This window comes from Sus scrofa, chromosome 13, assembly GCF_000003025.6.
Source record: "Sus scrofa isolate TJ Tabasco breed Duroc chromosome 13, Sscrofa11.1, whole genome shotgun sequence".
Classification (NCBI taxonomy): domain Eukaryota; kingdom Metazoa; phylum Chordata; class Mammalia; order Artiodactyla; family Suidae; genus Sus; species Sus scrofa.
Window position 1 is genome coordinate 71445604 of NC_010455.5, and position 26488 is coordinate 71472091.

The window sequence follows — 26488 nt, forward strand, 5'->3', positions numbered from 1 at the left end:
AACTTGGCTGGGATCCTGTGTTGCTGTGGCTGTGGTGTAGGCCGGTGGCTACAGCTCCAATTAGACCCCTAGCCTGGGAACCTCCATATGCCTCGGGTGCAGCCCTAGCAAAGACAATAAATAAATAAGTAAATAAATAAATAAAATAGTGGGGGGAAAAAACAAACAAACCTCTGAGACTTCATGGAGTGGCGCACCGGAAACAAATCTGACTAGAAATCATGAGGTTGTGGGTTTGATCCCTGGCCTTGCTCAGTGGGTTAAGGATCCGGTGTTGCCATGAGCTGTGGTGTAGGTTGCAAGATGTGGCTTGGATCTGGCGTTGCTGTGGCTGTGGTGTAGGCCGGCAGCTGTAGCTTCGATTAGACCCCCTAGCCTGGGAACTTCCATATGCCACAGGTATGCCCCTAAAAAGCAAAAAATAAATAAACAAATAAAAATAAAACCTTTTTAAAACAAGAGATTGAGGTGAGAGGGAGGGACAGAGGCTTTACCCACATAGACTACAGGCCTATGAGTTCAAGTCACAACGCAGATGTTTTTTTTTTTCAGTCTTTTTGGTTGGTGTGGGCTGAGGGAGGCCCTTGGACATTTAAGCCATAGGCACTTGGCCTCCCATTACCTCACCAGCTTCTCGGTCTCCTGTTCTCTTCATCTCTACTCAGATTTTCTCACCCAGGTTAATTTATCTCCTGTGTTGCTTGGACATCATATAATATCCATGACCTTTGCAGTTTAAGCAAGATACTTCTGTCTCTCTCTCTCTCTCTCTCTCTCTCTCTCTCACACACACACACACACACACACAGTTTTTTTCTCTAAGATGAACTCAGGGGCCAAATAAAAGGAAATATACCTAAGAGTATTCCTTTTCAGGAAGGACAAGGTACACCAGGGTTGGGGGTGAAAGCTTCCAACCTGGTTGTGCCCTGGACTGGGCACCTCCTTCCCACCCAACGTGAGGCCCCTTGGCAGAACACACTCAGGCCAGAGGAGATGCTCTGCTCAGGAATCCACCACCTGTGCTGTATCTCCCAGCAAGCGACAGAACAGCCCAGGTCCCATGGGGAGAGAACGCCCACCTGGATCAGGCTGCGCTTCTGCTCTTTGCTCTTCAGGATCATGGTGTTCCGCCACTGCAGGTACTTCTCCTGGTGCACCTGGATCTCAGAGGTGAGGGTGGATTTCCGGCTCCAGAAGTCAAGGTTGGGAGCAGGAGGTGGGGACACGGCCAGCAGTTTCCCCTCTGTGAGATCTTCCTGGGAAATGGGTATCCCAAACTCCTGGCTCAACTCCTTGATCATGGCTGAGGAGGGCAGCAGGTCTCCAGTGACCACATCCCTGAGCCTGGCGCTGTACTGGCAGATGCAGTAGATCCTAGACGCAGAAGGGCCCCACTCAGCCTCCTACCTTGCAGGATAGGTCCGACGGTCCCCATTTTACCAGAGGAAACGAAGCACAGAGAGGGTGATGAGCTGGTCCTGGGTCACACAACCCCTGCACCAGGAGCTTCCATTCCACCTGCTGAGCCCACGGTGAGGAAGCCCTCCTTCCCTCTCCCCTCTCATCTCCCAGCAGTTAGAGGCTTCCCATGTTCTTCCCCTGATAACTTTTCAGTTCCTGTGGCCTTATTCCTTACTTCTCACCAACCCACAGCCCACTGGGAAGCAGCCTCAACAGGCTGGCTGTCGGGGGGTGGGGACGGGGGCACTCAGTACTCCTTCTTGCCCAGGGGACAGGCTCCAGACACCGAGTCTCATAGCTCAGCGAAGCGCAAGGATGGAGTGGTCACCCCCGCCAAGGTGAGTGGGGAGCCCTCACTGCCTTCGCAGGGTCCCAGCAAGCAAGCAGCAGCACTGATCTGCATGGATGCTCTGGAGAACACAGGTCAGGAGCTGTTATTCATGGCTCCTGAGGTCTGGTGTGAGGCTGATGCCTGGTGGGCTCTGCCTCCCCCTAGCTGTGCTCTCTGACCCACCACCTGGTCTTTCTGCGTTTCTCTTTCCCAACCTGACCACTCAGACCAGAATAGAGCGGAGACTCCCCAGAGGGGAAACTCCTTAGGGTGCAGTGAGTACTTGCCCCCCACCCTCTTCCCAGTGGAACCCTCCCTACTTCCTATCACCCGCCAGGCTCCCCACGGCCAGCCTCCTGGCGTAGACCAGAGGCTCTGGACACCCAAATGCTCCAGCCCCTCCCCAGCATGAGCTTCCTATCGGCCACTGTTTTGGGGTGACCCAATCTACAGGTGCCAGGCCCTCCCTCAGAGATGAGGTTGGGGAGGAAGCTGTTCTGCCCAGAGTTCTCCTTTTCTATATCTGCTTCTCTTTTTTGCTCCTTCTCTCCCCCGACCCTGCCCTCCATCTCCTTTATAAGTACATTCAGCAAGTGTGTGTGTGTGTGGGGGGGGATCTCGGCCTCATCTGTTGCTGGCTCTAAAAATATAAAGAGCTGTACATTTGTACAATATAAAGGTACCTCCTGCCCCTGACCTGCAATGAGCAGATTGCCCACCTGACAGTGTTTGTCTTCCATTCTCAATGTCACCCTTTCCTGACTTCCTGAAAGAACCAGCCACCACCTGAGCTGCCAGCCTGGCCATGGCCCTGGGACCCTACTGCCCTTGGTCAGTCTCTGCCCCTCAGCCCTCCTCCCACAGCAGGCTAGGTGGTGGGGTCCCACACACCCAGGGGGTGGCTTCCAGCAAGCAAAAGCAATGCTCAATTCCCACCCCCCTCCTTAGCAGCACAGATGCCCAGGGTGGGTACAGCCTCACAAGGGCCAGGGAGGTCACCAAAAGTATGCGTGCAGGTGAAAGTATCAAATCCTGAAAGATCCAGGGCTCTGGAGAATGGCTTCCAGAGGAATGAGGTGGGGTGGGGGAGGTTAGGGAAGAAGCAGACAGGAAAGGGAGGCTTCAGTTGGGAAAGAAAGCTGGTGTTGGCTGGGGGATCCTGTGGTTCCAGCCTCTTGGCTCCCCCAACTTTCATTCCTCAGGCTATTCTAGAACATTCCCCAGGACAGGGAAGACTGTGTGCCTGGTTCTGGTAAGCTGTCTTCTTTCGCCAGGATGCTCCTACAGCTCCCTTGGCAGAGCACAAGAGGCTGAGGGAGCAATGGGCCAGGGGCATCTCGGGAATACCTGTTCAGTGCCTGGAAGACAGGCTGCGGCACTGTGTTGCGCACATAGAGCACTGTGTGCTTCACCAGCTGTGCCAGTGGCTGGAACAGGCGCACGTGGTACAGGACAGTCTCCAGGTCCGCATAGAGGCGGCTACGGAAGCGCAGCTCTGAGTTGTAGAGCACCTTGTACCCGCCCTGCTCCGCCTGGGGGACCCTGTAAGAGAGGCCGGCCGTGTTGCTGGCAGTTCTACCCACCAGGAATCGGCAGTTCTGCTTTGTTGGGATCGTTTACTTGTTTAAAAACATGCAAACCAAGGGAATGAATTAGTAGTAAATGCCTCCTGGTAGACAGTCATTCAAAACCTGGGCTCTTGAAAGGGACATTGGCAGTGAAAACGGTGAAACCAGTCTTGCTCAACAAACGGTGCTGGAGAAATTAGATATCCATAGGCAAAAGGAAACAAATAAAAACTCAACCTATGTTCCAGTTCAAGAGGGTGATGTAGGAATATTCTGAACTTACCTCCTCTCATGGGACATAGATCTACAGCTACATATGCAACAATTTCCTCTAGGAAAACAAAACAAAACACTAAAAACTAGCTGAATGACCCTTTCACAAAGGCAAAAGAGAAAAGAGCCACATCAAAGTGGAATTCCAGATAAGATGAACCAGAGACCCACAACAAGACACATTATAATTAAAATGTCAAAGGTTAAGGACAAGGAGAGAAGCTCAAAAGCAGGAAGAGAAAAACAACTTGTTATGCACAAGGTAACTCCCATAAGACTGTCAGCAGATTTTTTCAGGAGACGCTTTTCAGGCCAGAAGGAAGTGGCACTGTGTATTCAGAGTGTCAAAAGACAAAGTCTTCCAACAAAGAATACTCTACCTGGCAGAGTTATCATTCAGAATTGAAGAAGAGATAAAGAGTTTTCCAGATAAGAAAAACTAACAGAGTTCATCCCCACTAAACCACTCTCACAAAAATGTTTAAGAAATTTCTTTAATTTGAAAAGAAATGATGCCAACTACTAATATAAAAAATACGAAAATATAACAAAGGTAAAAATATAGTAAAAGCAGTGAATTAATCACTTATAAACCTAATATGAAGGTTAAAAGACAAAAGTAATAAAAATGACTAAAATTAAAATAACTAGTTAAAAGATCCTAAAGGTAAAAAGATGTAAAATGTGATATCAAAAATATAAAACATGGAGATCTCACTGTGGTGCAGTGGGTTTAGATTTGGCAGTGTCTCTGTGGCAGCTCAGGTTTGATCCCCAATCAAGGACCTAGCATTGCCACAGCTGTGGTGTAGGTCACAGCTGTGGCTCAGAGTCAGTCCCTGGCCTGGGAACTTCCATATGCCATGGGTACAGCAAAAAAATTATATATGTAATTATAATTTTTATAATATATAATTTTATATAATTTATAATTTTTATAATTATATATTAAATTATGTATATATACACATATATACATATATACACACATATATAAAATGAGTATCAGACAGGGAATGTGTAAAAACCCCATTATTTTTTAAAATCACACCAAAAAAATTAAATACCTGGGAATAAACCTGATGAAGGAGATGAAAGACTTACACATTGAGCACTCTAAAACACTTATCAAGGAAATTAAAGAGAATTCTAAGTAATGGAAAAATATCCATGCTCCTGGATTGGAAGAATATTGTTAAAATAGCTATACCATCCAAAACAATCTTCAGATTTAACATGGTCCCTATCAAATTACCCATGACATTTTTCACAGAACTAGAACAAACAATCCAAAAATTTATATGGAATTATAAAAGACACAGAATTCCCAAAGCAGTCTTGGGGTGGGGGGACAAGCAGGAGGCATAACTCTCCCAGTCTTCAGAGAATTTTACAAAGCTACAGTAATCAGGACAGTGTGGTACTGGTACAAAAACAGACATACAGACCAATGGAACAGAATAGAGAACCCAGAAATAAGCCCAGACACCCATGGTCAATTAATTGTTGACAAAGGAGGCAAGAATATAAAATGGACAGCTCTCCATCACTCTCTTCAGTAAGTGGTGCTGGGAAAACTGGACAGCTGCATATAAACCAATGAACCTAGAACACACCTAAACACCATGCACAAAAATAAACTCAAAATGGCTTAAAAACTTAAACATAAGACAAGACACCATCAATTCCTAGAAAAGAACATAGGCAAAACATTCTCCAACATCAACCATCCAAATGTTTGCAGGTCAGTCTCCCAAGGCAATAGAAATTTAAAAAAAAAAAAAAAGGTACTTAATGAAACTTACAGGATTTTGCACAGCAAAGGAAACTATAAAAAACAAAACAAAACAAAAACACCAAAAAGACAACTTATGGAATGGGAGAAAATAGTTGTAAATGATGCAACCGACAAGGGCTTAATCTCCAAAATATACAAACAATTCATACAATTCAACAGCAAAAAAACAACAACCCAATGGAAAAATCGGCAAAAGACCTGAATAGACATTTCTCCAAAGAAGATATACAGATGGCCAAAAAGTACATGAAAAAATGCTCAACATCACTGATTATTAGAGAAATGCAAATCAAAACTACAATGAGATACCAACTCACAGTAGTTAGAATGGCCATCATTAGTAAGTCTGCAAAAAACAAATTCTGGAGAGCATGTGGAGAAAAGGTAACACTCCTACACTGTTGGTAGGCTTCTTAACCAGCTGAGCCACCAGGGAACACCTCAACAATTATTCTAAGTGGAAATGCACTAAATACTCTAACCAAAAGACACAGAGTGACTGAATAGATTTAAAAAAAAAAAAAAGACCCATCTATATGCTACCTATAAGAGACTCATTTCAAACATAAAGACACACAAAGACTGATAGTAAAGGAGGGAAAAAAGATATTCCATGCACAGGGGAATGAAAAGAAAGCTGGAAAAAGAATTAATATTGTTAAAAGGTCCATATTATCCAAAGCAAATTACAGAGTCAGTGCAATCCCTGTCAAAATTCCAATGGCATTTTTCACAGAAAGAGAAAAAATAATCCAAAAATTTGTACAATACCATAAAAGACTCCAAATAGCAAAAGTAATCTTTTTTTTTTTTTTTTTGTCTTTTTGCCATTTCTTGGGCCACTCCCATGGCATATGGAGATTCCCAGGCTAGGGGTCTAATCGGAGCTGTAGCTGCCAGTCTACACAGAGCCACAGCGACACAGGATCCAAGCCGCGTCTGCGACCTACACCACAGCTCACAGCAACACCGGATCATTAACCCACCGAGCAAGGGCAGGGATCGAACCCGCAACCTCATGGTTCCTAGTCGGATTCATTAACCACTGCACCATGATGGGAACTCCAGCAAAAGTAATCTTGAGGAAGGAAAACAAAGATGAAGGCATTATACTTCCTGATTTCAAACTATATCATAATCTATTGTAACCAAAACAGTATGGTATTGGCATAAAAACAGACACATGGATCAATGAAGCAGAATAGAGAGTCCAGAAACACCCATGCATATATGACCAATCCACTTATGACAAACCAGCCAAGAATATACAGTGTGGAAATGATAGTCTCCTCAATAAATAGCATTGGGAAAGCTGGACAGTCTCACGCAAAACAATGAAACTGGACCACTGTCGTACACATATGCAAGAATTAACTCAAAATGTATTAAAGACTTGAATGTAAGCCCTGAAACATAAAACTCTTAGGAGGAAACATAGGCAATAAGCTCCTTGACACTGGCCTTGGCAATTATTTTTTTGACCTGACACCAAAAGCTAAAATAGACAAGTGGGACTACATCAAACCAAAAAGCTTCTGCACAGCAAAGAAAACAATAAATAAATGAAAAAGCAACTTACTGGCTGGGAAAAATACTTGCAAATCATATACCTGAGAAGGGCTTATATCCAAAATAAACAAAGAATGCATATAACCCAAGAGAAACAAAACAATCTGACTTTTAAATGGGCAGATTTTTTTTTTTTTTGTCTTTTTGCCTTTTCTAGGGCTGCACCCACAGCTTATGGAGGTTTCCAGGCTAGGGGTCTAATCAGAGCTGTAGCCGCCAGCCTATGCCACAGCCACAGCCACACAGGATCCGAGCTGCATCTGCAACCTATACCACAGCTCACGGCAACACTGGATCCTTAACCCACTGAGCAAGGCCAGGGATCAAACCTGCAACCTCACTGTTCCCAGTCGGATTCATTAACCACTGATCCACAATGGGAACTGCCAGAAGATATTAATAGACATTTTACCAGAGATGACAAACAGATAGCCAACAGGCACATGGAAAGATGCTCAACATCACCAATCATCAGGGACACGCAAATCAAAACAAACATGAATTATTACCTCATACCTACTATGAATAGCTATTATTAAAAAAAATAACAAGTTTGGTGAGGATGTGGACAAAAGGAAACCCTCAAGCACTGCTGGTGAGAATGTAAACTGATACAGCCACTATGGAGAAGTTTGGAGGTTCCTCAAAAAATTAGAACTACCATATGATCTAGCAATTCCACTTCTGTGTATTTATCTTAAGGAAACAAAAACACTAATTCAAACAGATACATGCATCCCTACATTCACTGAAGCATCATCTCTAACAAGATATGGAAACAACCTAAGTGTCCATCAATGGATGAATGAAAAAGAAAATGTGTTTATTTACATGATGAAACATTATTCAGTCATAAAAAGACAATCTTGATATTTGTGACAACCTGGATGGATCTCCGGGGCATCTTACTGAGTGAAGTCAGTCAGACAGAGAAAAACAAATGCCATATGATCTCATTTATATGTGGAATCTAAAAAACAAAACAAGGGAGTTCCCATCGTGGCTCAGTGGTTAATGAATCCAACTAGGAACAGTGAGGTTGTGGGTTCGAACCCTGGCCTTGCTCAGTGGGTTAAGGATCTGGCATTGTCGTGAGCTGTGGTATAGGTCGCAGACGCAGCTCAGATCCCGCATTGCTGTGGCTCTGGCATATGCTGGTGGCTACATCTCCGACTAGGCCCCTAGCCTGGGAACCTCCATATGCTGTGGGTGTGGCCATAGAAAAGACAAAAAGACAAAAAAAATAATAATAAAATTAAAAAACCAAAATAATAAAAACTAAAGCTCAAAGATACAGAGGAAAAATTGGTGGCTGTCAGAGGCAGTGTGTGGAATGAGAAAAATTGGTGGAGGGGATCAAAATGTTATTAAAGCATTTATAAAATAAGCCCTGGGGGTATATTGTACAGGACAGTGACTATAGTTAATACTACATATTGTGTACTTGAGAGAAGATTTTTTTTTTCCTTTTTAGGGCCACATCTGCAACATATGGATGTTGCTAGGCTAGGGGTTGAATAGCAGTTGCCACTGCTGGTCTAGACCACAGCCACAGCAATGCCAGATCCGACCCACATCTGTGACCTACACCACACCTCATGGCAATGCCAGATCCTTAACCCACTGAGTGAGGCCAGGGATTGAGGATGAGGCCAGTACCCTTATAGATATTGTCAAGTTCTTAACTTGCTGAGCCATGATGGGAACTACAAGAAAGTAGATCTTAAACATTCTTATCACAAAAAATTCTTTAACTATGCATGATGATGGACTTTTTTTTGCCAATACTTGGCTTTTTATTCCTTGATTGCTTTAACTTACATTGTAATATATAGCTTCAGTATTTATTTATGGAAATGTTTTTATTTGATTGCTTAAAGGCCAAAAGAGCAAAAACAAAAAACTGAAAAAGTAAAGGAGATATTTCTGCTTGTATGTATGTATATATCTATCTATCTATGATGGTGGATGTTAATCAGACTTATGTAGTGATAAGTAATATTCAATATATACAAATACTGAATCATGAAGCTGTATACCTGAAACATAAAGTTATGTGCAAATTATACCTTCATTTTTAAAAATTGCAATCTAAACCTTGCAATTTATACAAAAAAATTAACTCAAAATGAATCATCAACTTAAAGGTAAACCAAGACTTCAGGCAATATTACAAAGCTACAGTAATCAAGACAGTGTGGTACTGGTACCAAAACAGACACACAGACCAATGCAACAGAATAGAGAACCCAGAAATAAACCCAGACACTTACAGTCAAATAATCTTCAACAAAGGAGGCAAGAACATAAAATGGGAAAAAGACAGTTTTTTCAGCAAGTGGTGCTGGGAAAACTGGACTGCCACGTGTAAACCAGTGAAACTGAAACACACCCTCACACCATGCACAGAAATAAACTCAAAATGGCCTAAAGACTTAAACAGAATACAAGACACCATCAAACTCCTAGAAGACAATATAGGCAAAACATTCTCTGACATCAACCGTACAAATGTTTCCTTAGGTCAGACTCCCAAGGCAACAGAAAATAAAAGCCAAAATAAACCAATGGGACCTAATCAAACTGACAAGCTTTTTCACAGCAAAGGAAACCATAAACAAAAAGACAAGCCACAGAATGGGATAAAATAGTTTCAAATGATGCAACTGGCAAGGGCTTAATCTCTAAAATACACAAACAACTTATACAACTCAACAGCAAAAAAAAAAAACCAACAACCCAACTGAAAACTGGGCAGAAGATCTGAATGGACATTTATCCAAAGACGATATACAGATGGCCAACAAGCGCATGAAAAAAATGCTCAACATCACTAATTATTAGAGAAATGCAAATCAAAACTATTATGAGGTACCACCTCACGCCTGTCAGAATGGCCATCATTAACAAATCAACAAATAGCAAAGTCTGGAGAGGATGTGGAGAACCTACACTGTTGGTGGAAAAGTAAATTGGTACAACCACTAAGGAAAATAGTATGGAGGCTCAGAAAACTAAATATAGAACTATCATATGACCCAGCAATCTCACTCTTGGGCATACATCCGGACAAAATTTTCCTTGAAAAAGATACATGCACCCCTATGTTCACTGCATCCCTATTCGCAATAGCCAAGACATGAAAACAACCTAGATGTCCATTGACAGATGAATGGATTCAGAAGATGTGGTACATATTCACAATGGAATACTACTCAGCCACAAAAAGAACAAAATAATGCCATTTGCAGCAACATGGATGGAACCAGAGACTCTCATACTAAGTGAAGTCAGAAAGAAAAAGACAAATACCATATGATATAACTTATATCTGGAATCTAATATACAGCACAAACGAACCTTTCCACAGAAAAGAAACCCATGGAAGTTCCTGTCATGGCTCAGTAGTTCATGAATCCGACTAGGAACCATGAGATTGCGGGTTCAATCCCTGGCCTCGCTCAGTGGGTTAAGGATCCCACATTGCCATGAGCTGTGGTGTAGGTTGCAGACATGGCTCAGATCCTGCATTGTTATGGCTCTGGTGTAGGCTGGCAGCTACAGCTCCAATTTGACCCCTAGCCTGGGAATCTCCATATGCCATGGGTGCAGCCCTAGAAAAGGCAAAAAGACAAAAGAAAGAAAGAAAGAAAGAAAGAAAGAAAGAAAGAAAGAAAGAAAGAAAGAAAGAAAGAAAGAAAGAAAGAAAGAAAGAAGGAAGGAAAGAAAGAAGGAAAGAAAGAAGGAAAGAAAAGAAACTCATGGACTTGGAGAACAGACTTGTGGTTACCGAGAGGGAGGTGGAGGGAGTGGGATGGACTGGGAATTTGGGGTTAATAGATGCAACTATTGCCTTTGGAATTGATAAGTAATGAGATCCTGCTGTATAGCACAGGGAACTATATCTAGTCACTTGTGATGGAACATGATGGAGGATAATGTGAGAAAAGAATGTATATATATATATATGTGTGTGTGACTGGGTCACCTTGCTGTACAGTAGAAATTGACAGAACACTGTAAACCAACTATAATGGAAAAAATAAAAACTATTAAAAATAAAAATAAACCATAAAATGGAGTTCCCACTGTGGCGCAGTGGGTAAAGAATTCAACTGCAGCAGCTCAGGTCATTGTGGAGGCACAGGTTCCATCCCTTGCCTGGTGCAGTGGATTAAAGGATCCTACATTGCCACAGCGGTGGTACAGGTCACAGCTGCAGCTTGGATTAAATCCCTAGACCAGGAACTTCTATATGCTGTGGGTGCAGCCATAAAAATAAAAACAGTAAACCCTAAAACTATGAATCTTTTGGAAGAAAACAGAAAAATACTCAAGACCTAAGGCTTTGTGAAGAATCAGTTTCCAAAAGCATAATCTACAAAAGCAAAAGCAAAAAAAAAAAAAAAATCAATTAATTGGACTCCATCAAAATTCAAAACTTTTTCTTTGGAAAAGATATTTTTAGAATGATGAAAGGACATGTTACACAAAATAGCTCCCCTGGCCCTGGTGTGCGGTTTTTACATGACTGACTGGTGGCGCACAGAGCAACCTCAGTTTTTGTGTCCACTGACACTGCATGACCCAAGCCCTAGTACACTGCTGGTCTTTCTGGCACCACCAACCTCCACCCTCTGACTGTCAGGGGAGGCTTCTCCCTGAGACTCCGTGTGGTCAGCTCCCAACCTAAACAAAACACTCCTGCCGGGTATGACACAGATCACCTCCCAGGAGCCAAGGGCAAAAGGCAGCCCTCTCGGGCAGGCAAATTCTCTGCTACACACAATCAATTTCACTCTGTTGGAGGAAACCAACTTGTTAGAAAACGGGACTCTGAAGAAGGTACTGGCCACTGTGATTCCAGACTGCTCCTCTCACCTGCAAATCCTGGCCTGGAGCTGCAACATGTCCCACCTCCAGCCAGCCCCGCACACTTCCAGCTAGCCCCCACAATCCTCACTGGCTCTTGCCACTTCCTTAATATCTGTCCTGTTACTGTTTTCCCTGAACTCAGAGGGGTTTGTACAGGGACAGACTCCTTGGTTTGTCTCAAGTCTGAGGTCCAAGGGAGGCTCTGTCAGCAGCCAAGGACCCTCTCTCTTCAGTCCTGAACGGATCTTTCTTCCCAATGTAGAGCCTGTCCTTATCTTAATGCCACTAAATGGGTAAAGGTATTTACAGGTCTATCACCCCCTACATTTTCTCTAATTGCGTGATGTATTGTGTACTGTGTAATCCACTGCACCCCTAAAGCTGTCTGTCCAACTTTATTTCAGAAATCTGAACATAGGGCCAGCACTTACTTAAGCTCAATGGTTGATGGTGAAATTTAAAGGTGAATAAAATAAAATAGTGTACCCCCCAAAAAGTCAACAATTAACAATCACTCCCCACTTCTCCCTCAGCCCTCTTCTCAGGCCCTGGAAACCACTGATCTGTCTCTATGGATTTGACTAGTTTAGATATTTTTTATACATGGAATCATATACTATGTAGCCCTTGATGTCTGGCTTCTTTTATTAGCATAATTTTATCAAAGTATAGCTGATTTACAATATTATACTAGCTTAGGGGTACAGCATAGTGATTCAAGATTTTTAGATTGTGCTCCCTGTGTAGTTACTATAAAATACTGTTCTGTGCTGTACAATACATCCTCATAGCTTACTTATTTTTTAATAATGATTTTTATTTTTTCCATTACAGCTGGTTTACAATGTTCTGTCAATTTTCTACTGTACAGCAAGGTGACCCAGGCACACATACATACATGTATACATTCTTTTTTCTCACATTATCATGCTCCATCCTCAGTGAGCAGACATACTTCCCAGTGCTACACAGCAGGATCTCATTGCTTATCTGTAGCTTACTTACTTTATGCATAGTAGTCTGCCCCTCTTATCACCCTCCCCTTCTCTTGCCCCTCCCTCTTCCTCTCCCCATTGGTAACCCCTCGTTTTTCTCCATATCTGTGAGTCTGCTTCTTTCCTGTTATATTCACTAGTTTGTTGTATTTTGTCAACTCCACAGAGAAGTGAGATCACAGTTTTTATAGTTCTCTGACTGACTTATTTCACTCAGCACAATGTTTTTAAGGTCCATCCATGTTGGTATGTGTACCGGTACTTCATTCCCTTTTTATGGCTGAATACTATTCCCTGCTATGAATAGACCACATTGTGCTCATTAGTTGATGGGCATTTGTGTTATGTCACTTTTGGACTATTACAAGTAATGCTGCCGTGAATATTTGCATGCAGGCTTTTGGATGGATGTAGCTTTCAGATCTCCTGGGTAGACAACCAGCCCTGTACCACTGCCCCCAGTACACTGGGCCCATCAGCACAGGACAGGCCCCCAAGGACTGCACTCCCCTCCTGAGTGGACAGATTCAACTTTCAGACTCCCTGCTGTCAGCATCTGGGTCCTGGGGTGTCTGAGCCCTGAGGACAGATGGGGGCGTCCAGACTGGAGGAGGGGGGCCCTATTTATCCCACTAGGATGGCTGCATGTCGGGAAAGAAGAGAATTATCATGTCACCAAAACAGAAGAATAGAAGCCATGAGGGGCTGCTTGCTCCGGCCCAGAAGGGGACACTTTAATGGCCTCTGCAACATTTCCTATGAATGGCCAGTAGGTGCACTGAAGGCCTCCAGGGACAGAACCTTCTGCAGCCCCTCCAGTTTCAGGAAAATTAGACACGTCTTCCTTGGGCTGACAATCTCAGTCCTTGTGGCGCCCCCCTCAAGGCCACGCAAATACCGCTTCCCGAGAGACCACAGGCCCCTCAGAAAGCTGGAGGCAGGACCCATTTTCCTCGCCCACCATCCCTTCCACAGAGCACTGAAGTCTTCCCTTCAACCAAGGCAAGCGACTCTCCCTGTTCCCGGAGGCTGAGCCCTGCCAAGTGCCCTGCACACACCCCGAGGAGCACGAAATCAGCCGACCCCACCCACAGGTGGGGACCCTGAAGCTGAGCTGGGCTCTGAGAGACCTCTCCCCACCCAGATGCCCCCATCTGCCACACTTACCGGCTCTGGTGGCCCTCCCACAGCTGCTTCAAGCCTTGCTCGGCCAGGCCCTCTAGGATGAGGAGGTGGACCCTCCCGTCCAGCAGGTGGAAGCCAGTGAGCACGTCCAGGTCCTGCCTCTCCTGGATCTTCACCCGCATCTTAAAGGCAGACAGGATCTGCTGCATGTCCTCCAGTGGGTAGACATCCAGGTCCAGGGCCCTGGCGTTGATCATGGTGATGTCCTGCAGGAGGCTGAGCAGGAGGGTGATCTTCCTGGAGTCGAACACAAAGATGATGCGGCCAAACTGGGCAGCTGGGGGTTCGGGGGCCTCGGGCCTAGCCCGCAGTGGCACTGCCACGTCCACCCGCAGCTTCAGCAGGGTGCTGGCCTCCAGGTAGTTGCCAGTGGGCATCGGGCCACACTGGAGGCCACCCCTGGGGGCCTGGGACCCGACCACCTTCCTGCTCCTGCAGTGCTGGCCAACGGCTGTGGCCTTGGGCTTGCAGCTGTGGACGGGGACCGCTAGGTTCAAGAACTTGTGGCCAAGGAGGAGGTCAGCAAAGCTGACCTGGGCGACCCCATAAGGGTCCCACGTCTTCTCCCGGTACTCAAAGGGGTTGTTCTCTGTCTCTTTGGGGGAGATGAGGGCCTGGAGGTTGAGGTATGAGTCCAGGGGGTCCTCCCCAAACAGGGTGGGCTTGCGGGAATACCCCTCCAACTTGCGGTCACGGTCATGAACTTCCACCACCATGGGGGGGCCTTCCAGGTATTCCCGCAGGTCGCTGGGGTGCATCGCCCCCAGGAAAATGACATTGACATCCTGGAAGTAGACACGGTTGCCGTGGGGCTGGCCCTCGGTCCTGTGCACTGGAGTCTCGTGGAACTGGTACCGGCAGTACACAGGCATGCACAGCCGCTGTGAGAGAGCAGAGGGCGGTCAAACGTATGGCCACAAGTGCCCCTCTTTCCCCACGGGGGCACAAATCCCAGCGCCAGCTAAGCCCCACGTAGCCCCTGCAGCCCACAGTTCCTCATCCACAAACTCCAATGACAGAGCTGCACTCAAGGTCATGGGCAGGTCTCAGGGATGCGTGGAAAGCACCAAGCTGATGGGTGGTGCAGAGGAGGGCTCAGTAAGTCTTAGCCACTGTTTCCTCCCCACAGAGGGTCCGCGCCTCGAGGACAGGCCCTATGCCTCCTTCCCATCCTACAGCCAGGCACAGAAAAGGTATAAAGGAGGGCCTTTAGGATAGAACCCATGTTTTCCAGACATGCATCTGGAGGATGGACACCGGCTCACCTTTAGCATATAAAGTGCCCAAGGGCAACTTCTGTCTGTGTCTAAGAGAATAGCAGGGTGGGGCGTAAGGGGGGCACAAGTAGGAGACTTTCATGTGCTAGGATTTTATAACCAGAAGCTAACCCTTACACAAGTTTGTGGTGGAAACACATACTCCAACTGTACTATTTATTTCACACAGATGCTGACCACTGATTTTAAAATAACCCTGGGTTGGTGGGGCTCCCAGGTACGTGGCAGAATAACTAAGAAAACGTTCTCTTACAGCAACATGGACTCAAACATAAAAGCTAAAAACATAACATCTTCTAACAGAAAACATGGGATAGTATCTTCATAAACTTGGGGTGGAAAAAGATCTATTTGACACAAAAAGCACTAAAAAGTCAATAAAATGGATTGCATCAAAGACACTACTAAGAAAATTAAAGTCAAGCTCCAGACTGGCAGAAAAAAGAAACAATACATATATGTCTGATGAACCTGTATCCACAATATTAAAAGAATATCCATCCATCACTAATAAAAAAGACAATAATAAAAGAGGAGCTTTCAAACCTGTTTCAACACAATAAGCACACACCACCTACATCTACCCCGTGAACCGGATAAAAACCCTAAACAGATGCACAGAGCAGAAATTGGGGGGGGGTGGTGTCTGAAAAGTAAAAAGCTGCAGACAAATGAGTTTCCTGGGTTTTACTTTCTTCCGTCTGTCCCAGGTTAGACCAAAAGAAGCCGGGATCCCAGGGTTGTGCACCAGGTGTGGAGAGCAAAGTGCTCTTCTGTTCCAAGGAGTAGTGTGGGGGACCCCCACAGACAGAGGGAGTGGGGTCCCCATTGTTTTACTCTCCTGGCCCTGCCCTCAGGCAAGTTCAAGTTCCAACTTTGTAATATGGTTGCCAAGGCAGCAATGGGCAGGCACCTAAACATGCGAGAAAGGGGAATCCTCTTGGAACAGAGCAACTGCGAAACAAAGAGTGTATGCAAGCTGCCTGTTCGTTCTCACGCTGACCGACAGTTCATACCAGGCCCCAAGCTGGGCGCCGGCAACTTCAGCCCAGTGGGGATGCGAGCTAAACATCAGTCCTAACAGATACGTGGCAGATCAAACACATACATCTAATTCCACTCCTCACCGAACACCACTAAGACCACAAAGACATTTTAAGACATAAATGTATAAGGCCAAAGGTCAGGGGGACCAAAGGCAGTGTGAGCGCTAGGACAGCAGTGGGCAGAGAGCACAGGTGAGGGGCCGAATCCCAAGAACACGATGTAGAAGCTGGGGGCCAGCCAGGTTTCTTGGCAGAACCCCAAGGTTTAGGGGCGGACAGGACCCAGGATCTCTGCATCTGGAGGTCGCAGGGAAGAGTCCAGCACAGGAGCCAGTGTCAATCCCCCAAGAAGCCATCTGCCCATCCAGGGCACCCTCCCCTTGCCTCATGATGGTGGGAGGCTGTTTGTTGTGCAGACAAATGAAAACAGGGTCTTTAGAGCTTTAAAACACTGATGCCAGAAAGAAGACCTAAACAAAGGGAGAGACATGCTGAATTCCAGGACCACTAGGCTCAACACAGGAGGAGGTCACTCTCCCCCACACTGACCTATGGGTTTAATTCAATACCAGTCAAAATCCCAGCACGAGTTTTTGTAGGTAGAGACAAGCTGATTCAGAAATGTATATGAAAGGGCAAAGAAACTGCAACAGCCAACACTGTTTTGAAAAAGAAGAATAAAGAACCCAGAAATAGACCCATGCCAATACAGCCAACCGATTTTTGTCCTAAGTGCAAAAGAAATTCAATGAAAAAAAGTCTTTTCCACAAATGGTACTGGTATAATCAGTCATGCATATTCCAAAAAAAAGAACCTCAACTTAAACCTTATACAAATATTAACTCAAAATTGATCATAGAAAACCATGACTCACAAAGACACATGCACCCATATGTTCACTGCAGCACTATTCACAATAGCCAAGACATGGAAACAACCTAAATGTCCATCGACAGAGGAGTGGATCAAGAAGATGTGGTACATATACACAATGGAATATCACTCAGCCATTAAAAGGAATGAAATACCAACATTTTTTAAGAACATAGATGGACCTAGAAATTATCATGCTGAGTGAAGTCAGTCAGACAATGAGACACCAACATCAAATGCTTTCACTGATAGGCAGAATCTTAAAAAAGGGCAGAATGAACTTCTTTGCAGAACAGATACTGACTCACAGACTTGGAAAAACTTATGTTTTCCAAATGAGACACGTTAGGGGGTGGGGGGATGTGCTGAGGGTTTGGGATGGAAATGCTATAAAGTTCAGTGGTGGTGATCATTGTACAACTGTATATGTAATAAAATTCATTGAGCAATACATTTTTTTAAATTTTAAAAAGTTGATTGTAGATATAAATGTCATATGTGAAACAATAAAAATAGAGAAGAAAAAAATCTTTGTGACCAAGGGCTAGGCCAAGAGTTCTAGGTGTGACCCCAAAACACAATCCATAGAAGAAAAAAATGCATAATTTTGACTTTATCAAAATTAAAAGAATTAAGAGAATATAAAGACTATAGACTGGAAGAAAATATCAGTGAAGAATATATCCAACAGAAGACTTACATCCAGAATCAATTTTAAAACTCTCAGAACTCAACAACAGGAAAGCTGAGACTCAGTTGAAAAATGGGTGAAAACTTGAACAGACCCTTCACACAGGGGACATAAAATGGTAGATAAGCAGATTAAGAGATGTGCCACATCACCACCATCAGGGCAGTGCACATTCAAGCCTGCTGGGAGTTCTCTGGTGGCGCAGCTGGTTAAGGATCCAGCATTGCTGCTGCCACAGCTCAGATTTGATCCCCAGCCCAGCATATTCCACATGCCTTGGGGGTGGTCAACAAAACCCACAAAGCCTTCTGAGATAACACTGCATACTCATTAGAGTGGCTAAAATTAAAAATAAAACACTGACAAGGCCAAGTTCTGGGGAGGTGAAGGAGCAGCTTGACCCCTCGCATGGCACTGATGGGGATGAAGACTGCCATGGCCGCTCCAGGGAACAGTGTGGGGGGGTCTTAGGGAGCCATCTGGACACTGGCCCTCGAGCCAGCAATCCCATTGGTGGGCATTTATCCATCCTAAAGAACTGAAGACTTGGTTCACACAAAAACACGTGCACGAATGTTTTAAACAGCTGTATTCCTAACTGCCCCAAACTAGAAACCACGTAAAAGGGTGGGTGAAAGGGTAGCCAGACTATGTTACATCCAGCTGCAGAATACAACTCAGCCACCAAAAGGCTTGACAGAACCTCACCAGCACTGTGCTGAGCCAAAGAGGCCACTGCATTGTTCCCTGCTGAAGCAGAGGTTACTGGTGTGGATGTTATGCAATATGCGGCCCCATCTACATGACAGCCTTCAAAACATACTGACAAGGAGTTCCCGATGTGGCGCAGTGGTTAACGAATCCCATTAGGAACCATGAGGTTGCGGGTTCAGTCCCTGGCCTTGCTCAGCAGGTTAAGGATCTGGCATTGCTGTGAGCTGTGGTGTAGGTCACAGACACAACTCAGATCTGGTGTTGCTGTGGCTCTGGTGTAGGCTCCGATTTGACCCTTAGCCTGGGAACCTCCATATGCCGCGGGAGCAGCCCTAGAAATGGCAAAAAGACAAAAAAAAAAAAAAACAAAAAAAAAACGTACTGACAAATACATCAGTGGTGGGGAAGATGTGGTTATAAAGGGCAAGTACAAAAGGGCGTTTTTTGTGTGTTGTGGGGGGTGTCATAGAAGTGTTCTGGATCCTGAGTTCCCATCATGGTGCAGTGGAAACGAATCTGACTAGGAATCATGAGGTTGTGGGGTCGATGCCTGGCTTTGCTCAGTGGGTTACAGATCTGGTGTTGCTGTGAGCTGTGATGTAGTTCGCAGACATGGCTTGGATCTGGCATTGCTGCGGCTATGGCGTAGGCCAGCAGCTGTAGCTCCAATCAGACCCCTAGCCTGGGAACCTAAGTATGTTGCAGGTGCGGTCCTTAAAAAAAAAAAAAAAGAAGTGTTCTGGATCCTTATGGTGGGGGTGAGAACACGATCTACACGCAGAATGAAACTTACAGAACTGTACTGAAAGACAAAAAGTCAATTTTACTATTGGATATTTGTACTTTTTTGCTTTCTGTTTCCAAATGCCAGCTAAGAGCCAGCCGTGCAAGCAGACCTTTTTAAAGACAGTTACCATGGGCCTGCTATGCCAACTCTTCTGTACATTTGCTATTAAAAAAAAAAAAAAGAACTACCAAGGAAGAAAAAGCAACAAAAGCAATAAGCAGAACAGTCCAGGAGATTCAACCTCTAAGTAACAGGAGTTCCAAAATAGGAGAAAAATAAGGAGGAAATGGTGAGTGAAACAGTTCAAGACAATTCTGCAGAGATGAGGGACATGATTCCCCCAGGTCAGCTGGACTCATGGCCCCACAGCTTGGTGGATAAAAATATGCCACAGACTTCCTGTTCTGGACCGAGATGAAACAGACACATTTTTCCTATTTCTCCTGCTAAGCACAAAAGTCTCCTGGACTTGTGTGTAAACAAAGGTAGGAAGGCTCTGAAAAGTAGAGAGAGGACTGCTGGACAGCAGGGCCTGAGGGGCATGTGGTGAGCTTTCTGGGGTTTCTACCTTTCTGGTATGTTCTGGACCAGGTGCTGGAAAAATTAGCAACCCAGATGCTGATGGCAGCATCAGGGAGACCCCAGGAAAACTCCTTCTTGCTCCAGCCAAAGGGCCTAGCAAGCTAAGAAAACTTATAGAGAAGTAAATGTCCTACCCCAGCCAAGCACTATGAAGAAAGCCCAGCCCCACCTTCACACCCATAAGCAAAAGCCAACCTTACCCGACTGCAACAAGATGTCCCTTGCTGTCCCCCTCACTTGGGTGATAAGGAAAGACCAAGTAGGGATCAGGGCTTTCATCCCTGCCCAGCAGGAAAAGGCATCGGGGAAGCTGAGTATGAGGACAGAATCCTTCATCACCATCTAGAGGTAGTGAAGCTGCCCACCACCATGGTGTCAGTAAAGGTCACGTGGGAGCAGCAGCAAGGCAGCCTCCCCCCAGAGTACAGGTGCCAAGTGGGGAACCGGGACTTCCTCCTCTGCCTGGCAGGAATCAGCTGGCACCCCATCCCTCCACTGGCAGGGTGTCAGAGGACATCTGCTGAAACAGAACTGTTAAAAAAGATCCAGAGTCTCATACCTCAATACCCCAAATGTCCAAACTATAACTTAGAAATCACCTATCACACCAAGAACCAAGACCTCAACTTAAATAAAAAATGATGATCAACAGATGCCAACACCAAGATGACACATCTTGGAATTATCAGACAATAATTTTAAAGCAATTATGAACATGCTTGAAACAGAAAAAAATGGAAATTCTCAGCAAAGAAAGGGAAGATATAAAGAAGAACCATATGGAAATTTTAGAACTGAAAATTGTAACTAAAATTTAAAAACTCAATGAATGGGCTCAAGAACAGAATGGGAGGGACAGAGAAAAGAACTGGTGAACATGAAAATAGAACAATAGAAATAATCTGACCTGAAGAACATAAAGAAAAACAGACTGAAAATGAATGAATGGAGATTCAGGGACCTGTAGGACTTTAATGGAAGAACAAACATTCGTGTCACCAGAGTTCCAGAAGAAGAAAAAAAAAAGAGGGTGGTGATGAAACATATTCAAAGAAATTAATGGCTGAAATTTCCCCAAATCTGGTGAAAGACATACCCTATGGATTCCAAAAGCTGAGTGAGTCCAACAGGATGAACTCAGAGAAATCCACACCAAGACACAACTTCTGAAAAACAGAGACAAAGAAAAAAAGGTTGAAAGCTGCAAGAGATAAATTCCTCCTTTCCTAAAGGAAAAACAATTCAAACGGTTTGGATTTCTCATTAAATAAATAAATAAATAAATAAATAAATAAATAAATAAAATAAAGCCCAACTGTAAGTAGCACATTTTCAAGTGCTAAAGAAAAAAAGGACTGTCAACCCCAAATTCTACTCAAGTGATCGATCCTTCAGAAGTACAGGAGAAATATGAAGACATCCTCAGACAAAGGAAAACTAAGAGTTCATCATCAGCAGATCTACCCTAAGATAATGGCTAAAGAAAGTTCTTGAGGCCTTCCCATTGTGGCTCAGCCAGAACAAAACCAACCAGTATCCATGAGGATACAGGTTCAATCCCTGGCCTCACTCAGTGGGTTAAAGATCCAGTGGTGCCATGAGCTGTGGTATAGATTGCAGACATAGCTTGGATCTGGCCTTGCTGTGGCTGTAGCATAGACTGGCAGCTGTATCTCCAAATCAACCCCTAGCCTGGGAACTTCCATATGCCACAAGTTTGGCACTAAAAAGCAAAAAAAAAAAAAAAAAAAAAAAAAAAGCACAGAAAAAGAAAGTTCTTGAAATGTAAAGGAAATTATTAAAATATTAAAAAATCAATCAGTCAATCAATCTTGGAACATCAGGAGGGAAGAAAGAACAATGGAAAGAACGAAGTTATGGGTAAATACAATACACTTTCCTTTCCATCTTTTCTTTTTTTTTTTTCTTTTTTCTTGGGGCGGGGGCCACATTCCCAGCATATGGAAGTTCCCAGGCCAGGGATCAAGCCTGCGTCACAGCAGTGATCTGAGGCACAGCAGTGAAAATGCCAGATCCTTAACCCCCTGAGCCACAGAGCTCCCCTCTTGAGTTTTCTAAACTATGTTTCATAGTTGCGAGCTCCTGTTGTGGCTCAGCAGGTTAAGAACCTAACATAGTGTCCATGAGGATGCAGATTCAATCCCTGGCCTCATTCAGCAGATTAAGGATCTGGCATTGCCACAAGTTGAGGTGTAGGGAACAGATGCAGTACAGATCCAGTGTTGCTGTGTATGTCATGTAGGTCTGCAGCTGCAGCTCCAGTTCAATCCCTAGCCCAGGGACCTCCATATGCTGTTAGTACAGCCTTAAAAAGAAAAGATAATAATAATAATAATAAATAAACTATGTTTCACAGTTGAAGCAAAATGTATGAATCATCTGATGCAGTTCTCAGTCTTATGTAGAGGAAATAAGACAAATTATAAATGAGAGACAGTAAAAGAATTTAGAGGAAGGTTTCACTTGAAGGAGATCTTTCACGCAAACTGGTAAAATGTCCACATTAATAGACTATGATAAGTTAGGCACACATAATGCAATTCCTACAGTAATCACGACAAATCTATATCAAAAGATATACTCAAAAATACTACAGATAGAACAAAATAGAATTCTAAAGCTGTTCAAGTAACCCAAAGGAAGGCAGGAAAAAAAAATAAAACAGAGAAACATAAAACCAGAGGAAACAAACAGAAAACAAAATCTAAATGGTACACTTCAGTTCTAACATAGCTACCATTTACACTAAATGGTAATGGCCTAAATAAATAAATTTAAAGACCTGCTGAATAAAGATATATGACTTAACTATACACAAGGACATTATGTTGAGTGAGGGGGGAAAAGCCAATATCAAACAGTCAAATACTGGATATTTCCATATATATAACTCTATTGGTTTTCTAGGGCATCCATAATAAATTATCACAAATTAGGTGGCGTAAAACAACAGAAGTGTATTGTCTCACAGTTCTGGAGGTGAGCAGTGTGAAATCACAGTGTCAGCAAGGCCATGCTCCATCTGTCGGTATTAAAGAAGGATCCTTCCCTGCCTCTTCCAGCTCTAACAGTCCCAGACAATTCTCATGGCAGCATAAATCCACTCCTCCCATGGCTTCCCTTGTGTCTCCTCATGGAGTCTTCCCTCCATGCATGCCTGTGTCTATGTCCAAATTTCCCTTTCTTGTAAGGAAGGACACTGGTCATATTGGATTAGGGCCTATTCTATTGACCTCCACTTAGCTTAATTACTACTGCAAAGGCCCTTTTCCTAAATATGGTCACATTCTGAGGTCTTGGAGGTTAAGAGTCCAACATACCTTTTTGTGTGTGTGTCTTTTTAGGGCCACACAGGTGGCATACGGAGGTTCCCAGGCTAGGGGTTGAATCAGAACTGCAGCTGCCAGCCTACACCACACCAACATGAGATCCAAGCCATGTCTGTGATCTATACCACAGCTCACAGCAACGCCAGATCCCAAACCACTGAGGAAGGCCAGGGATTGAACCCATATCCTCATGGGTACTAGTCAGATTTGTTTATGCTGCACCAGAATAGGAACTCCTCGACATAACTTTTTGAGGTAACACAATTCGACTTATCACAGTAAAACTTCCAAATTGACAAAATTATAGAGATGGAATGCAAAACGGTAGCTTAGGGATGGTGGGAGGTAAGGAGGTGATTGTAAAGACTAGTGGGAAGGAGATCTTTTTGGGGATAGAATCGTTCTGTATCTTGGGTGCAACGACAGTTACAGAAATCTATTTACCAATACAATAAAATGGCATGGAACTATACACACGTGTTGGAACAATGTCAGGATCCTAAGTTTGATATTGCACAATAGCTATCCAAGGTGTAACCTCTCTATATGACCTTCACAACTTCCCTGTGTGTTAGGAGCTACATGGGGGCTCACTGTTAAAATGGCTCTTTATGCTGACCCATGAGATGGACCACCTTGCTCAAGCGACATCCTGTTTTTGCCGCTGGTGCCTACTTTCCTAAGACTACAAGAGCCTTCCCTCTTCACTGTGGGACACCACACACCTCCAGCTTTCTCAGGATTACAAGACCACCCTACCGTGAGACACCTCTGACTTTCTCATGACTATGAGACCACCAGAGACCCCGCTTCAGCGAATCCAATTTCCCATCCGCGGGGTATTAAGAAGGCCCCGGGAGAAGGGCAGGGGACTGGCTCTTCTCAAGGGTCAGTCACCCTCTCCTCTCCTCTCTAATAAATTTTCTTCTCTTTGCCTAAACACCCGACTTGTTCTCTTTTTCTCCACACTCGCCTAACACTGTGAACCTATATTGAAGAATGAAAGTACAATATATGGGAATCCAACTAGTATCCATGAGGATGCAGGTTTAATACCTGGCCCTGATCAGTGAGTTAAAGGATCCAGCATTGCAGTGAGCTGTGGTGTAGGCTGTGGACGTGGCTTGGATCCTGTGTTGCTGTGGCTGTGGCATAGTTCAGCAGCTGCAGCTCCGATTCAACCCCTAGCCTGGGAACTTCCATATGTCACAAGTGCGGTCCTAAAAAAAGAAGTATAATATATGTATGTAGATGTACCCACACAAGATACATATTTAAGCCATTGCAGAAGACAAAAAGAAGATTCTATAAGCTTTGAGAGAAGCACAAAAGCACATACAGAAATCAACATGGAGTACAAGAGGATGGAACAATGCCTTCAAAACTCTGAAGGAAAATGACTCTGAACCTAGAATTCTATAACCAGACCATCATCAAGTGTAAGGGTAGAATAAAGATGTTTTCAGACATAGGAAATCATAAAACAGATATCCCCCATTAACCTTTTCTCAAAAATCTACAGGAGGATGTGCTCCAGCAAAAGCAGAGAGCAAACAAAACAAGAGTAAGAGACCCAATCTAGGAAATGGGGACCCAGCGGGAGAGGGGACTCCCAGGGGAGCAGCAGCACCAAACTGGCTGGTTCAACATCAGCATGCACCAAGTGTTGCAGCCATGGCAAGGAGGCCCTTCCCCTGAAGACCCTGTAGTGTAGTGGAGAGACCTCAGGCTTGGAAGCTCTTATCCCAGGAAATTAATCTCTTTCACGTCTGGCTCTGAGATCCTAAATGGGAAAACAGAGATGAGGACCCAACTTCTCAGCCAGGCCATGAGATGAGGAGGGATGAGGGGTGACACATTGTGGGTGGGCTGGGAAACACAGCTCTCAAACCCGGGGGTCTGGCTCCCTCTCACCTCTAGTTCAGGGATGGACACAGGCTGTGAAGGAAGGCAGGAGACGCACTTGATCTTTATGGTCAAAGGGTTCAACTCCTGCTTTTGCTCTTCAGTCATAAGAGGAACTTCTGTTTTTAAGGTCAAAAAACAGTCCAAGATGTTGGTGGACCTCCTGTGGCCATGACTCACGACAGTTTGCCATCCTGGGGGAAGATACACACCACAGCAGACGGTTACTTATCATGTCCCCGAGACAAGCATAGGGGGTTGGCCAACCTGAGAGGCAAGGATAAAACTACACCTAAAAGAGGAAAACTTTTTTTTTTTTTTTTGCTTTTTAGGGCTGCACCCTCGGCACATGGAGGTTCCCAGGTTAGGGGTCCAATCAGAGCTGCAGCTGCCAGCCTACACCACAGCCACAGCAATGCAGGATCCAAGCCATGTCTGCAAACTACATCAGCTCACGGCACTGCTGGAGCCTTAACCCACTGAGTGAGGCCAAGGATCGAACCTGCATCCTCATGGATGCTAGTCAGATTTGTTAACTGCTGAGCCATTACAGGAACTCCTAAAGAGGAAAACTTTAAAAAAGAATAATAATAACCGGAGCTCCCACTGTGGTGCCACGGGATGAGCAAAGTCTTGGGAGAGCAGGGCTCTGAGTACAATTCCTGGCCCAGAACAGTGGGTTAAGGATCCAGCATTGCCACAGCTGTAGCTTAGGTCACAACTGCAGCTTGGATCTGATCCCTGGCCCAGGAGTTCCCTACGCTGCAGGGCAGCCAAAAAAAAGAATAATAATAATTAGGAATGCCCCCTGGGAGCATACATGGCCCACTGCCACCACTGCCACTGCCAAGGGTCCTGCAATCAGGCACTGCCTGTCACTACCACCTCCCACGGGTGGCCACTATTGCTGGGGGTTCCACAACTTAGCGCTATCTGCCACCACCACCCTGAGGAGCAGTTATGGCCTGCCGCTGCCACCAACCCTTCTGAGGGCACTGCAAATCAAGTACCACCCAACTCCCCTAACTTCCCAGGGAGCACTGTTGCTGTCCAGGGCCCCACAACTAGGTGCTACCCACCACTGCCAAGGGCCCCACACCCAGCCTCCACCTCCCTAGGAGCAAGCACACCTGCCATTGCCACTCCCTGGGAGTGCACGCAGGCCATGCCCTTTCACACTCTGAGGAAAGACGCAGTAAGCATT

General features: G+C 44.8%; 1 protein-coding gene across 7 annotated transcripts in view; it reads right to left on the bottom strand.

Moving 5' to 3' along the window:
• Nucleotides 1-26488, bottom strand: part of KIAA1257 (KIAA1257 ortholog) — a 72399-nt gene that overhangs the window by 24718 nt on the left and 21193 nt on the right. For 5 of the 7 annotated variants that reach the window (XM_021069402.1, XM_013990113.2, XM_013990112.2 and 2 more), the window contains exons 9-12: nucleotides 25294-25478; nucleotides 14041-14939; nucleotides 3143-3337; nucleotides 1083-1377 (exon numbers count right to left, since the gene is read on the bottom strand). In XM_021069402.1, the coding sequence (XP_020925061.1) occupies nucleotides 1083-1377; nucleotides 3143-3337; nucleotides 14041-14939; nucleotides 25294-25478 (1574 nt within the window). Of the gene's footprint in view, nucleotides 1-1082; nucleotides 1407-3142; nucleotides 3338-14040; nucleotides 14940-21125; nucleotides 21196-25293; nucleotides 25479-26488 lie in introns of those variants that run through there. The other 2 variants (XM_021069403.1, XM_021069404.1) reach the window with 2 other exon arrangements.